Raw genomic sequence first — 14,546 nt, forward strand, 5'->3', positions numbered from 1 at the left:
AAAAGGAGGTAAAGATGTGTGGGAGACATCATACATACCACAACACTAGCTTTGATTTTATATGAAGATCATGACTATCTGCTGGAATATGTTCTTTCAAGGAGAATCCACACTTCTTCAGCATACATACTGTAATAGACAGACAGTACTTTCTCCTGCCTAAATGGCAGAACTTCATATCAGCCAAAATTAGGGCCAGTAAATGTTGTCTGTAGTAGCTATTAATCTTTAGAATTAGTTGTTCCAAGTCCAGATTGCAAGTCTATGAAATGAACAACAATGAAATTAGGGAGATTTATTGTGAGCAGCTATTTCACACTGGTTCAAGTTTCAGCAAGAGATCAGACAAGTGAAATAGCACGAAGACTAAAATTAAGTAGCAATACTGTAAGAAAAAGCCTTGTTTATTCTTCTGACCTAGCTATGTCATTTGTCTCTTTACAACACAGCAGTCAGAATGCTGGTGGGAGCTCCTGGTTGTGCTCGAAAGGTGCTTTGTCAAGCTGCAGATATTAACATTGCAGGGAACAAGGGAGATTTGTTTTTAAGAAGAATTGGTGGCATCCAATGCATGAGACAAAGCCCTCTGAGCGATAACAAATAAAGCCACAAATAGAAGACTGATGGTACCGATATATTCCTCTGTGGATAGACTGAGCATGCCTTTCAGTAACTCAGCACAACTCCTAATTTCAGCTGACGTTTATGTATGTGCTTCTATCAATGCACCAGGTACCCTGCTCTCCTGCTCTTTGGCACCTACCTTTGTCCCTGCCCCGTGCGTGATGCTTTCAGCCTGATCCCTTAGGGTTGTCCCTTTGGACACCCAGGCACCTCAGCGTCCATATACGTGTCTCACACCACACAACCGGGCTGGCTGTCCCTCCCATGGTCAGGCATGGGCTGACTCATGGCCCCTTCCTCACTTTCCATGTGGTCATTTCTGAAGCGCCTTCCTTCCCAGTTCCCCACCCGTGCACATGGATTTATTTTTACCCATTGACCGCATCTTCCTCTTCTCCAAAATCATTTGCAGAAAGCTAACGTCAACTTGGTTTAATTAAAGCCTCTGCATGTTTATCATGTCTTTAAGTCATTTCCTTCAAGCAGTCTTCATACGGAGTTCTCACTTTGTCAAAACACGATCCAAAACCACAGCTTGGGGCACAGTGGGAAGCGCACAAAGGGAGAGCTGAGTAGTGGGGAAGTTTGGGTGAGCTGTTTGCTGTGAGCCCACCCCTCCAAGACCTTTATTTCCCCCTGCGGCAGCTGTCATCTGATCCCACGCTTTGGCTTTGAATGGGACTCTCTGAGGATGCCAGATGTTGGGAACAAAGGTCTAAAAATAATCTTTCAAGTAATCTTCCCATCTATCATTCAAGGAGAGCGTGTGCTTTGTGTGAACATGTGAGCCGAGAACCTGATCTGACTTTGTGGAAAGAAGTTCAACAGCAGCTCCTGGCTTCTGCTTGCAGGCTCCTTTTTTTTCCCCCCTTTCCCTTCCCAGAAGCCGTGCAGCACAGAGCTCTCCAGCCAGCAGCCCTCACGCTCCCTCCCTCTCCTCTCCCTCCCTCCTTGCCAGCACTGAATCGCCCGGATCCTGGGAAGCCGAGCTCCCTACTTGATCTCTCATTGGGAAAATGGATTCCAGGATGCTGTCAGACCTGCATTTCTGCAAAAAGATCTTCGCTGTGGCTTTTTGTGTCTTAGTTCTGCTGGCAGACTCAGGCTGTGCAAGGAATCTCTGGAAACGAGCTCTGCATCTGAAAATGACAGAGAAATACGATGTGAGTAGGCTGCGGTGGGGCGGTTTGGGGGGCTGGGTGTGCTCACCGTGAGATGGAATTTTGCTTTACGTATGTGTTTTAGAATAAGGAGAGTTTGAATCCACACCCCAACTCTTTTATAAAAGGGCTGCATGAAGTTTCCCAAGCTGTACGAAACTTTTGCCACCTAGCTGCTGTGATAGGAAACTTGTGCAGCGTGCCGAAAACACATCGGTGCTGCAGTCATTGCTGCTTTTCCTAGAAACATCATAGGGCAGCAAGGGAAGGAATGGGGAATGCAAAATCGATGTGTTTGGGAACAGATTTAGTGCAAAAAGGATAACGTCATTATCTCCAGAAGGGTTCCCTGCCCTGTTCTTCCACTGCTTTTTGGGGTAACTTTGGGGAAATATCTTCAACTGGAGCACTTCAGTGACTGCCCAGTATGTCAGAGGAGAGCAAGAGCCCTGTGATATTCACCAGTAGGGGACTGAGCACAACCACCTCTTCCAAATCTGCCATGGAGTGATAGCACTGGAATTGAAACTGGAGCAGCAACCAGTTACTGAGAATAGAGGAAAAAAGTGTGCTGAGTGTCACTGTGCTGTGACTGGGCCAAACAACTGCGAGAGATGGCCATGGAGGAAAGGAGAAAAGAAATAAGATGATTTGCTATCTGACTTTCAGGACCTGTTGCTTAAAAAGAAAGAAAAAAAAAGAAAAGAAAAAGTAATTTGAAAATCCAATTTACTCACTTAAAAGCCAACGCTGACCCAAAGCTCCTGCTACTCGAATGGCATGGGGACATGTCTCAGGCTGTCTGTGTTCTCTTAGTTAATTGCATTTTACAGCCATTGCATGTGCATAAACGGCTCCTTGTGTCACGGGAGGTTCCTCCACCTGCCTTCTGCAGCCACACACAGCAGCTTTGTGTTTTGAGTGGATGTTTTTTGGCCCATTTCATCTGGAGCCATGTATCTGGGAATAAGTACCGTTAGTCTGTGTGACTGCTGCCTCAGAAGTGTGACGTACATCATCTGCCCACGTTGGGTGATATGAAATATGGCCCTTTCCTCAAAATTTTACAGGAAAATTATGCTAATGTTTTAAAAGGTACCCCATTATTTTCCAGCCAGAACTTTGTTTCGCTGCAGCCTCTCTTGGGATGGAGTGTCTGCTCTGCAGTTTATTTGGAAAATGATGAAGTGAAAAGCTGTGTTTCATCCAAAATTGCTCATTGGAAAGCATATTTATTAGTATGTTCCTCTGTCGTATTTCAACGTGAAGCTCAAATTCAGTAGGATCACAATGTCAGTGACCCAGAGAAACAGGACAGGAGCAGAACACGTATTTACATGTTGATCTTCAGATAATGTGCTGTGCAGAGGCACACAGCCCGCTCCCCTGAGGATATATCCTCCTCTTTCAATCCGTGCTTCTTCAAAGGGCTGTTTTTTCTGGCAGCCATGAATCCAGGTGCTACTGATCTGGCAAGCTTGCTAGAATGGCTCGTATTGACAAAAACGTTTTATCTAGGGAAAACAGCAAATGCCTTTCTGTTTTCTTCTCCTCTTTTGTAAGGAGGAAGGCTGTCCTCCCTCCATTCTTCTCTTCACGAGAGCCTTTTTTGGCAGCCCCCGTGCATCAGAGAGAGGCTTTCTTTTCTACCAAATGCTCTCTGTTCCCTACAGTTAGGACAGCAGAGGCTGCGGGTGAAACAGCTGATAGTGAGTCAGTGTAGGGGGATAACAAATGGAGACACCCAGAGGGAGATGGGCAAGGGCTGAAAGGGAGAAAGGGGGAGGTGAGAGGAAGTGGTGTTTGAATCCACATGGTTTAGAGGGCATGGTGGTGATGGGTTTGTAGTTGAGCTTGATGACCTTAGTTGTTTTTTCCAACCTTAATAATTCTGATTCCATGAAAACATCCAAGTCTACAGCAGAAGGAATGTGTTCACTGAACCAGTGGCTGCAGAACAACGAGCAGGTGTTGTGGTCAGGAACTGCCTTGTTTGTTATGGGCTCTGAGGAAGGGTTTACTTGGTGACAAGGAGTTGGGTGGCAATGGAGACAGGGGAAAGAGAGGGGATGCAGTGAGAAGGAAAAATGGCTGTCAGAGTGCGATGAAGGAGTTGAGCTTCCAGCTTTTAGCAAACTTGTCTATTTTACAGCCAGAGAGACCTCACTAAGCACAGTGATTTGCAGCTGGGGTTCTGCAACTCCCTGCACAGTCAGGGGAATGCTCCTGGAAGGCAGAGAAGGGAACTAGCTGGGAATGGGCTTTACTTTGTTATCAAGACACCCACATGTCTATTGGGAAAACCTGGGGCAGTCTTGAATTTATTCCAGTGTCAGCTACATCAAACATTTTAGGAAAAAATCCCCCTTTACAAGCCTTCTTGTACAGATTTCCAGTAATGAAAGATTCCTTGCAGCTGCTGTAACGTTCCTCCAACAATTTACTTACCCTCCAGCTAGCCATCATACATCTACATGGAGATAGGCTCTTTGTCTACCAGCTTAGCTTACTTATCATCTGCCTAGGAGTAATGTGTGAGCAGAGAACTTGGCTTTGACACAAGCCCAGCGCCCAGATTCAGGTGCACATAACAGAAGAGATGTGGGATTTTTTGAAGGCAGGCTGCATCTCACAGTCACTATTGAAAATACAGGTTGAAAGTGAGTGGTTGCATTCAGATTTTTCCTGATCATGTATGCTGACTTCCAGCATTCTTGGCTGAACCCTGAACTTTCCTCCTTACCTTCTGTCTGTACAGCTCTAATGCAGATCTTCCCATAAAAATGATTTAATGGGAAGCATTAATGGGGAGCACCATAGGAAACAATTTGCCTCCTGAATGGAAAAATATTCCTTAAGGGAGAAATTTTGACAGTTGTCACAATCTGTAAAAATGATAAATCCAAGCTGTGCTCCAAGCAAACCCAAGGTCTTAGGAGAGCTTTTAAAGGAGACCTTGCAGCCCCTACCTGGAGTCTTCTGCAGCCAGCTGTTTTGTGAATGAGGGAATCCTGTTTCCCACTGAGAGTTCAGCAGGCATAAACTGATGGCAATAGTTTCATTAGACCAAGTCCACGAAAATAATTTATTGGCCATGAGTTTTAGAAAGAGGGGGATTAAGAGCAGTAGCACATCAGAGGAAATGGGCAACAAGGTCAGAAGTGCAGAGGAATTTGGCTGAAACTTTTGCATTGTTCCCCAATGGAAATCTCATTCATTAAGCTGACTATTCATTGTGATTTTGGCTTCTTGGTTTCTGAATCATTTGTAAAGCCACTGCCGTAACGCTGGGTTTTTTCCTTCCATGTATCCATTATTTACCAGTTTTATTTCGATAGCTGCCTCTGAGCCTGCAGCTGACATTTCAGTAATAGAGTGGTAAGCTGTGACCTTTTGGGATGCATGCTCCCTCAGACAAGGAGATCTATGAAATGGTTGGAACTGCATAGATTTACTGTTAAATGCTATCTTAATATCCTTTGGGGGCAATTTCATGTTCACTGTGTGTAAGCAATGAAGGCAAAAACAGAAGGAAAAAAATGTATTGGCAGTGGGAGCTGGCTGATAGTGGGCACAGGGCAGGAGGCTGTGGTTTATGGAAACATAAATAGCAGTTCTGTCTCTCACGTGCAGACTCACACACATAACCAGGTGTAGATGTAACCAGGATATGGATTTTCCTTCTGTACACCTTCTTCCATAAATTAAAACTTTTGTTCATCCTGACTGCTCTGTACTCGTGCATTTCCTGACTCAGTCACTGCAAAGCAGGCAGCTGAGAAATGTGCTGCTCTCCATTTCTCCCTAGCTGTCACTCAAAGAAATGGGATCAGCTCTGATGGAAAAGCAACCACGTTCGTGATGCCATTATGTCCTACATACGATACGTGGCAGAGCACGGCAGTAAAACTTCTCCCATTGTTAGCAGAAATAATATGCGTTGTTATTTCTTTTGGTGCTCAGCTGGGCCAGCAGTCTGTCCCTGGAGCAGTGGCCCCCTTTGGAGATCCATCAGGGAATGCAGAAGTATTGCAAGCAATCCCATGAGATGTGAGAGATGTGAGTGACAGTCGATGTTTATTCCTCTGAGCTCTACACCATACTGGATGTACTCAACCTACCAAGGGAGTGTTCAGCCTGTGGATGTGGGATGAGGGCAGGCTGCCTCCTGGGGCCTCTCCCAGGACATATTTTTGGGCAGTACATGTGGGGACATGCTGTTTTGCAGAGACACACATGCTCCACAGAAGCCGTGTGGAGCTTTCGGCAGTTGGAATGCAGAATAGCTAAAGGAAGATATTAGTCTCATCAGATGTATCCACAGCCTGGTGTTGAAATTTTCTAGAGACTCCCTTGAGGACAGTTGCACCACACTGTTTCTTGGAATAACAGCCCTGATGGTTTGTCACTGATTTTGAAACACAAGGGTGGTGGGGCCCAGTACTTACAGAGCTCTTAACCCAGTGAGCAGGTGGCAGCTCTGCGTTCTTCCTTTTGCTCTGTTAAAAGGGCAAATCCAGAACTTGTCTTTTGATTTGACTAGAGCTTGTTAATGTGTGTTAATAGATCTGATTTTGGCCTTTATGAGCACTGTGTGATGCTCTGGAGAGCTAAGCTCAAGCTCAGCAGTTTAACCAAGGGTGAGAAAGGAACAGGCTTGGCTGATTCAGCTCTGAAAGGGGAGCTGGCTTCTTGCTGAATGCCACCAGCACGGATAATATCTGAATGCTGCCTCTTACAAATGTTCCTGGTAAAATCCTGTGCCTGTTAATCCTCTTTACATCTCCCTGTCCTTTCTGTGTGCAGTGAGCAGTGGGGCTCCTCTCTGCTGTAGCTCAGCACAGCCTCATTTGCTTTGTGATGAACTGCCATCGCCCCCACAGATCTCACCCACATCACCTCTGGTTTTAAGAATGGTTTCCAATTTAACAGCTCGAGACCCCACAGAGGACAGGCCTGAAAGGCTTTGAACCTCTCCCTTCCATGTTCTGGTCCAGAAGGATGGGATCAGGGGAAAGGGAGCCTATGTGGGAGACAGGCACTACCTGACCATTAGCTCCAGGTCACTCTGGGGATGTAATCTCATAACAAGGCATAACAATGTCATATTTCAACTGCTTTACCAGAGGAGCATTTTGGGATGCTTGTCACGATGATGCTCACTTTTAAGGATTTTTACCTCCTCGTTGCCATTGCAGTCACCTTAATTACTAATGAACTCCACACAGCAGTCTGATGGCTTGGTGTTTCCAAAGAAATGTGCTAATGTGGTCACATATCTCTGTCTCCAGCACACTGAAGTCAGGGCTGGGGAAACAGAACAGTTACTTTTCCTGCCTAGAAAGTACCTGAGACCAACACTGAAAATCCTTCTGTTTCAACTGATGGGATGTTTGGTATCCGCCTTATGCCAAACCTTTGTTTCCTTTTCTTTTCTTTGCAAGGATTATGAGTACCCTCTTCATTCTCACAGTGCCCACTACCAGAAGAACGACCGCTGCCCACCGCCTCCCCAGACCTTGCCAGACAGAGCCTGCGAGGTGCCCAGCTGCCGCTCCGACTCCGAGTGCGAGAGGCACAAGCGCTGCTGCTACAACGGCTGCATCTACGCCTGCCTGGAGTCTGTGCAGCCCCCACCAGGTACTGCCAGCCAGATGTGGTAGAGAGAAATGTGTACAAATTCTGGTGGGCATCCCCAAGCGTCACAGGTTGCCGGTTTGAAGCATCCTTTGAGTGGGAGTCAAGGATAAAACTTCAGTTCCGCACTTCTGATTTCTTGGAGGTGAATTTGGGGTGACTGTTGAATCCAAAATGAGCTAAGATCAACCAGCTGATGCTGCACAATGTCCACCAGTGCAAATGAAGCTGGTTATTTTCCTGGGATTATATATTCAAAAATTTTTAAGTACAATCTCAATCTGAGTTAGTGCTCACAGGAGCCAGGCAACCAACTCGTCTGTTCCACGCAGTGGGGATGGAGGATCCATTCAGATCTGTCCTTCAGGATACCAGCAGCTTCATCACTGCCAGTTGTAGAATATCTGTGATTTTTTTCATAGCAGTGTGCCTGCCTCAACATTGTGGTTTCTTGTTTCTTTTACAGTTTTGGACTGGTTGGTTCAGCCCAAACCTCGCTGGCTGGGAGGAAACGGGTGGCTTTTGGATGGCCCAGAGGAAGTCTTACAAGGTACAGTACATTTCACTGTCTTCTCCATGAGATGAGTGATTATGCAAAAGGCAGTAAATAATATATTTGTCATACAGCTTGCCAGTGTTGTTGACATGCTGGGGCTGCTGGTGTTTGTCTAGGGTTTCTGTTCATATAACACTGTGTTGTGCAGGGAAATAGTTTCTTGTGCAGTAAATCAGTTGCTTTTTATGGGTTTGGCCGGAAATCCTGTGCTAGGAGAGCCTGATCAGATCTGCCCTTCCAAAACCAAGTGCAGCACACAGGGGAGACCTTGGAGGCAGCAGAGCACTAGGTGTACTCCTGGGAATGGGATTTTTATCCATTCTTGAAATAAGTAGAATTACGTATATCTTTTGTTTTTTAGAAAAAACTTTCTTGGTTTACACAGTATTTTCCACCAGCTGCCTGATGAACTGTGGGCAGACATAGGTTAGGAGATGCCATAGCCTGCAGGGCAGACTGCTGCCCTGGGATGGGAGCTCAACCCCAGCTCTTTTGTCAAGGGAATACATTAAACAAGAGCCTTGGCAAAGTGCTGCAGAGCTGAGTGAGGCTGACATTGCTGGGAGCATCAATGCTTGGGGACTGCTAATGAGATTGGGCTTCTCAGTTCCATAGAGAAAGGACTTCTTTTAATTACGCTTTTCAAATATGAAACATATTTCAAAAGGAAGCAATGAGACAGTAGGGAGGCAGGAAATTTTCTTCTGTGAGGCATCTTGAAATGTATTGGATGCCTGAAGTTCTCAATTTCATGATGGAAAGTCTGTTCCAGCTTTTGATCAGCTTTAGTCAGACTCGGGTAGTGCCAGTAAATTACCCTCTTTGGTCCTACACAGATGCTATCAGACTCACTGAACCTTGATTCTCATCCATTATGGAAACACCCAGTTCTTCAAGAGAAGGTTCTGCCTCCAGCTGGTTGGAGTTGCACTTCTAGAAATAAGATCAAATGGGTCCCTCCTCATCCATCCCTGTCACACTTGCATTATTTATTCTTATTTTGTCACCTTATCTCAGCTCGAGGGAGTAATTGGTGAAGTAAGACCCATCAGTCATGGCATGGGAATTACAGCAGAGGTTCTTAAAATTAAAACTCTTGTCAAATGAAAGGGTGGAGTGTCCTGGCATAGCCTGTACACTTCATGTATGCAGATACAGCCTGTGAGACCTGCTTTACTTTCTTATTCTGCTCCACACTTGCTGGATATCCAGAGTCAAGGTGCTGGAGGCCTCTGTAGGCAACAAGGGGTGGTGCTGCTGTACTCTACAATGAGTCACATCTGAGGTTCAGATTCTTCAGTACCGTACTGGGTGTGGAGCAAAGAACAAAGCAGCCAACTGCCAGCTTCCTGCTTGTATTTCCCCAAATTCCTCACCCAGACCAAAACACTGGAACAGAGGTATGGCTGCTTGGAGGCAAGAGCAGCATGGTGAGAGCACCCACGAGAGACCACCAATAGTGGTTTATTTCCACTGCTGTCCAGCACAGAGCCCACACAACAGGCTGTGGGTAGGGTGGTGTTACCAATAGTTGGGCTGGTCTGCACTCCCCGTGTTGAGTTGGACACATCAAGTTTTGTGTAAGGTGTGAACTTGATCTTCCACTGTGCCAGATGTCTTTGGAGGTGTTAGCTCTGTGGTAGCCTTGCTTGGGAAGTAGTGTGAAGCAGTCTGGGGAAGCATCCTGTCTGGGAGGAGGCACAGAAGAAAGTGGCTGTGCTGCCCTGTTTTGTTTACCTGTGGGTGATAAAGCCACAGTTTATGACCTTCAGGCTTCTTTTGCAGCTGAGGCCTGCAGCACCACTGAGGATGGCGATGAGCCTCTGCATTGCCCCACGGGGTATGAGTGCCATATCATCAACCCTGGCAACACAGCTGAAGGAATCCCTAACAGGGGCCAATGCATAAAGCTCCGTGGAAATCCAGGTCAGTTGACTGGAAACCTTCCTTCCTTTCTTCTTCTGTCAAGCAGACACCAGTAAGATGTGGGGTTTGGGCTTTGGTTTTATTATTTCGTATCTTTTCCTTTATTAACCTCCCTAATATAATATATAGCTGTGCGGTTCTTAAACATTGGCTACTTCTAGGAGATTAAATAACAATATAAATGGTAAACAAGGAAAAGTCATCTGGAACTTGAACTTTGTAGATCACTAATAGCCAGTTTGAAATTTAAGCAGATTTTCTTTTAATTGTGTAAAGCTGTGATTCCTTGACTCATAGCTATTGAAATGGACAGAACGTTACAGTAGCCCACTCAGAGGATGAAGGCTGGCTGGTGTGTTGTCATTATGTACTTTCTTTTTCAGATGGACGCAACCTGAGGCATAAGTATTACAAGGAGTATTTTGGTAAGCAATTGGCATGAAAGCCTCATAGTTATTGCATTGTTTATGGTGAATTTGCTGCTTGTGAAATGAAGGTCTGCAAATAGCAAAAAGATATTCTTTAATCTCAAGGCTCCGTGCCTTGGTCAAGAAGGTTTTGTTTTCAGATCTGCATTGCCTTGACTGTGGGACTCTTGGGAACCAGTATTGCCAGCTGTGACACACTGTTGAATAATACAGCCTTCTGCTAGGGGTTCCCACCTAAGGGCTGAGAAACACCCAATCCTACAACCTTTTGTTATCTGAAAGTATATTTTTAGAGCTTTGGTCATGGCTCTGGATTCATTGCAGATAGATACAGAACTCAGTCAAAAACAGTCTTTTTTCCCAAGCAAGTTAGCTTTTTATTTCTAATCTTTATTTTTTTGCTGCAGAATAATCTGCAATCTGACCTTACAGAGTTTTGTTTTACAGGCAGCAATTCCAACAATGTGGTCGGCTATGTGAAAAACCAGCAGAAGCATTTGGGTTAATCAGAAGTATGCCTGGGTAAGTGTGTGTGAGAAAAGGGAGAGCTGGGTGGAAATCGTTGGTGCTTAGTAAGCACTTATTTAAAGAAAAAGTTGCCTGAGGCTGAAATTACCTTTCATCAAAACATCACTGTAAGGACAACACCTTCATCCTTTGCACAGATGCATCCCTCAGGCTCTAAGAACAGAGCTCAAACACTTCTGCAGACAAACAGGTGGTGCTGTAGAATTATCCCGAGAACCTGAGGCGTTGTGGGGAGAGCTCTGCAAAATGTTCGTGGAGAAGTTGAAGTCTTTCCCAACTTCTACTCTCCTCCTCTCACTTTTTCTTCTGATTTCACAAGGTGAACCTGATTTTCTTGAGAACCCCTTGCTTTCAAGGCATTTAGAGGATGGGGTGATCTTCAGGATGAAAAATGCTGCAAAAATTTGTGAGGTTTAAGACTTCAAACTTTTTATTTAGAGGCTTCTTTTAATATAGGTATGAGTGATACTGCAAGAAAGTAAAAGCTTTATTCCAGGTGGGTTGTAAGTAAGGGTCAGTCTTGCTTAGGTAGGTGGATGACTTAAAGGAGTAACTTTATGTGCATGAACAGTTGTCCTCAACACTGTGACCAGTTCAGGCAAATGAACTCGTGTCTGAACAGACCAAAGCCAGCTGAAAGTGCTCCATTGCGTTTTATCAGCCTTTGAATCGGGCAAGACTGAAAATGTTTATTATAGCAAAGATTCTGTACCAGGTTGGTATTCTTAACACTGTTAGCTTCACTTTAAAACTAAGTTAAGTTTAATGGCAGTTTTGAAAACAAAGCAGCTAATTGTGTCTTTCTTGTACCTACGTCAGGATGACTATTAAGATTCCTTGGCTACGTAAGGACAAGTTCTATACAAACACCCTCATAAGGATAAATATTTTAATTCCTTTATTGTTGTTTGAATTTTCACCCAGCTGGACCACTCTATTAAGCAGCTTTCAAGGAATGATTTACTCAACGGTTACGTTTTGGAAGAATTCTAGTCCCAAATCTCCATGAGGCCTTCTCCAGCATTACCCTGATCCCCACCCATCAGTGATAAAGACTATGAATTTTCAAGAAACAGGATGAGTCCAGATTTTAAGCCTGTCAGCATGGGGAGGAATGTGATCCCTGAAAGAAACCACACCGTTTATGAGCTGCCTTTCCACTGAAGAAATGTAAATACCACAGAGAGAACACCTGCAAACCACAGTGCCCTTGTCAGGCTGCTGGCACACAGCCTGCTCTCTATGTGTGTCTTAGGTGACCAATTCGGATTTCACTGTCAACGCAACTGAATAGTATAAAAATATTAAGTAACGTGACAAAGTCAAGATGAAGACTAAAGGAGCTCTCTACATCAGGTCCAATCCCTGCCTATCTCAGACAACTACTTTGCGTGAGTCTTCTCACAAGCATCAAGAAACCAGATTTCCTCTTAAATCTTAAGGATGTGGGGAGGCAGGAGAAAAACAGGTTTTTAAAATATTTTGTAACTGACTTTCCTTAAGCTTCTCAGTCTGGTGAATTGTAGGCTGTGAGCTAATGAATGGATTTCTTTCTGCAATATCTAAGCTGTTAGAGACACGTGCCAACCTTTTGAAGTTGTTTTAGCCACCTGAGTTAATACTCCCAAATAATGTGTCTGCCCTTTTGTACCTGCAAAACCTCAGCAGTGGGGCTGAAGTCTGGATTATTTGTGCACATCTTAGAAAAGCAAAATCAGGATAAATACACGCATTCAGAAGGATTGTCTGGCAGATGGGCTGCTGCTCTCTGGATGTCCTGTACCTTTATGTCAAATCCATGAGTCCTTAGGGTCATGTTATTTGTGTTTTGGCCTTACAGCTTTTTATAGCTGTTTAGCACTGTGAAATGGAAAACACATTTTCTGTGAATGTTTTTCATTTCTACGGATGCTCCTAAAGGGATCATAGCATTTAATTCTGACAAATCAGTCAAAATTGCTAGGCAAAGGAAGGTATTTTGGCTCCCTTGCTTAGTACACGTCCCCATCTGCACGCATAAAATTAGCATTTGGGTATGCAGAATAGTAGCAGTGTTTATAAATACCCAATTCACAAATACGAAGTGCTTGCTTCCTCCCACAAACTGTGAGATTTTTTCCATTCACAGAATGGCTTAAGCTAAAGCTCAGATGCTCATAAAACACTTGGTACTCTGCATATGACATTTGCAGCTGGAGAGATGAAAGTTTCCAAACTGCTCTCCGTTTCCTTTTGTAAACAGACGTGTTCCTCAGTGCTTTATGGAGCAAAAGAACAGATGAAAGGCTCCACACTTTCCTAAATCTTTTCATTTGTTGAATTGCTTTCCACTCTCCATTCCTTTGCTCCAAGCTCTAGCTATTAAATACAACACCACATTGAGACAGATCTACTTCTATAATTTGATCCAAGAATACATTTGATTTTAGTGGATGCATTCACTGCAATGGCTGTTATTTTGTAGCAGGAGAAAGCGGATACCTTTGCTGGATGAGTTGGTAAAGATATTTTTCCAATTGCAAAGTGTTCCTGATGAATTTCTGTTTACTGGATGTTATCAAAGACGTCTCCCTTCCTCGTGGTGCTATTGTGTTTGCTTCTTCAAGTTAATTCTTTTTAAGTTATCAGCTGTCAGACCTGGCAACAGAAGCTCCAGAAGCAGCTTGTATAAATGCTGTGTTTTCGACAGCGCTGTCCATCGAGTTGGAAGGGAAGCACATACCAAATGATTGTCTTCATCTACTCTTCTCTCCAAAGACAAATGGCTTAGCAGCAGTTTCACGAAGCTCAGTAGGAAATAGCGAATGTAGGTTGTTTTCCTTGTCCCCATGTACACCTTGAAGCATGTTTGGTGCTATGATCAACTTCACAAGTATCACTGCAGGCAATGCCTGCAGTCCGTTGGATCCTCATGCATCACTGCTGCCATTGCTGGAGCTGCTCTGCCCCGTGGGAGCTGAGGACCAGCAGCAGAGCCGGGTGGACCCTTCCCCATACATGCATCCTATGCTTGATGGGTGCAGGTTCTGCCACTTCAGTGCTCAATAAAAACGTGACCAGGATATTTTCCAGCTCTGCCTAGGTTTGGTTGTGTGTTCTTGACAGGCGCTTTGCTTTAAATTCTGAAAAGAAAGAACAGAGTTTAAGGAAGCTGAGGAAACACAGGAAGACAGTTTTCTCCAAGGGAAGGGATGTGTCAGATCCAAAAATACATCCACCACCACCAGTGTCCTCTTCTGGAGGGACCACCTCTGTGGGGCAGAAGTTCCTAGAATCTTCTTTTGCTCAGGCTGGTGGAAAGTGCTATGAGGAGAGCAGGGCTGATGAGGCAGATAAAAGGTGACCTTTTCAATGGACTGGGCATTTATCCCAATGACATCTGTGTCAATTCTGAGATGTCATTCACTGCCGGGTGGCCTTGAGCTGTCAGCTCAGGTGCTTTGCACTGCACAGGCAGCTGCTCAGGCAGCTTTGTGGGAGGCCAAGTCTTCCTCTAAGAGTGGAAAAGCAAACGAAATGAGAGGCTGATGCTGGGCTCTGAATGACACTGAAGTGCTAGCAGCACATCCAAAAGCCCAGCAGCTGGAGCCCACAGAAGGATGAACATTGCAACAGATATCTAGCAAGTCAGAGATCTGCAGTAAAACTGCAGAGTGCATCACTAGGTCAATAGTCTGCAGAAGTTGT

The 14,546-nt window shown here is 44.7% G+C and overlaps 1 protein-coding gene across 1 annotated transcript; it reads left to right on the top strand.

Annotated features, from left to right (window-relative positions):
• Window positions 1-1,169: 1,169 nt before the first annotated feature.
• On the top strand, window positions 1,170-13,944 carry WFDC1 (WAP four-disulfide core domain 1). Its single transcript, XM_042821547.1, has 7 exons — window positions 1,170-1,787; window positions 7,229-7,424; window positions 7,888-7,971; window positions 9,763-9,903; window positions 10,287-10,328; window positions 10,779-10,853; window positions 11,784-13,944. Exons 1-6 carry the CDS (start codon window positions 1,641-1,643, stop codon window positions 10,835-10,837), a joined length of 669 nt encoding a protein of 222 aa, XP_042677481.1. The 5' UTR covers window positions 1,170-1,640; the 3' UTR covers window positions 10,838-10,853; window positions 11,784-13,944.
• The last annotated feature ends 602 nt before the right edge of the window (window positions 13,945-14,546 follow it).

This window comes from Centrocercus urophasianus, unplaced genomic scaffold (assembly GCF_019232065.1).
Source record: "Centrocercus urophasianus isolate 14NV4802_14NV808 unplaced genomic scaffold, USGS_Curo_1.0 seq_2, whole genome shotgun sequence".
In the NCBI taxonomy this organism is placed as follows: domain Eukaryota; kingdom Metazoa; phylum Chordata; class Aves; order Galliformes; family Phasianidae; genus Centrocercus; species Centrocercus urophasianus.

Coding starts and splice junctions, on each gene's coding strand:
- WFDC1 (XM_042821547.1), top strand. CDS start 1,641: ATGGATTCCAGGATGCTGTCAGACCTGCATTTCTGCAAAAAGATCTTC. Junction 7,425..7,887: donor GTCTGTGCAGCCCCCACCAG/GTACTGCCAGCC, acceptor TTTCTTTTACAG/TTTTGGACTGGTTGGTTCAG. Junction 10,329..10,778: donor GTATTACAAGGAGTATTTTG/GTAAGCAATTGG, acceptor TTTGTTTTACAG/GCAGCAATTCCAACAATGTG.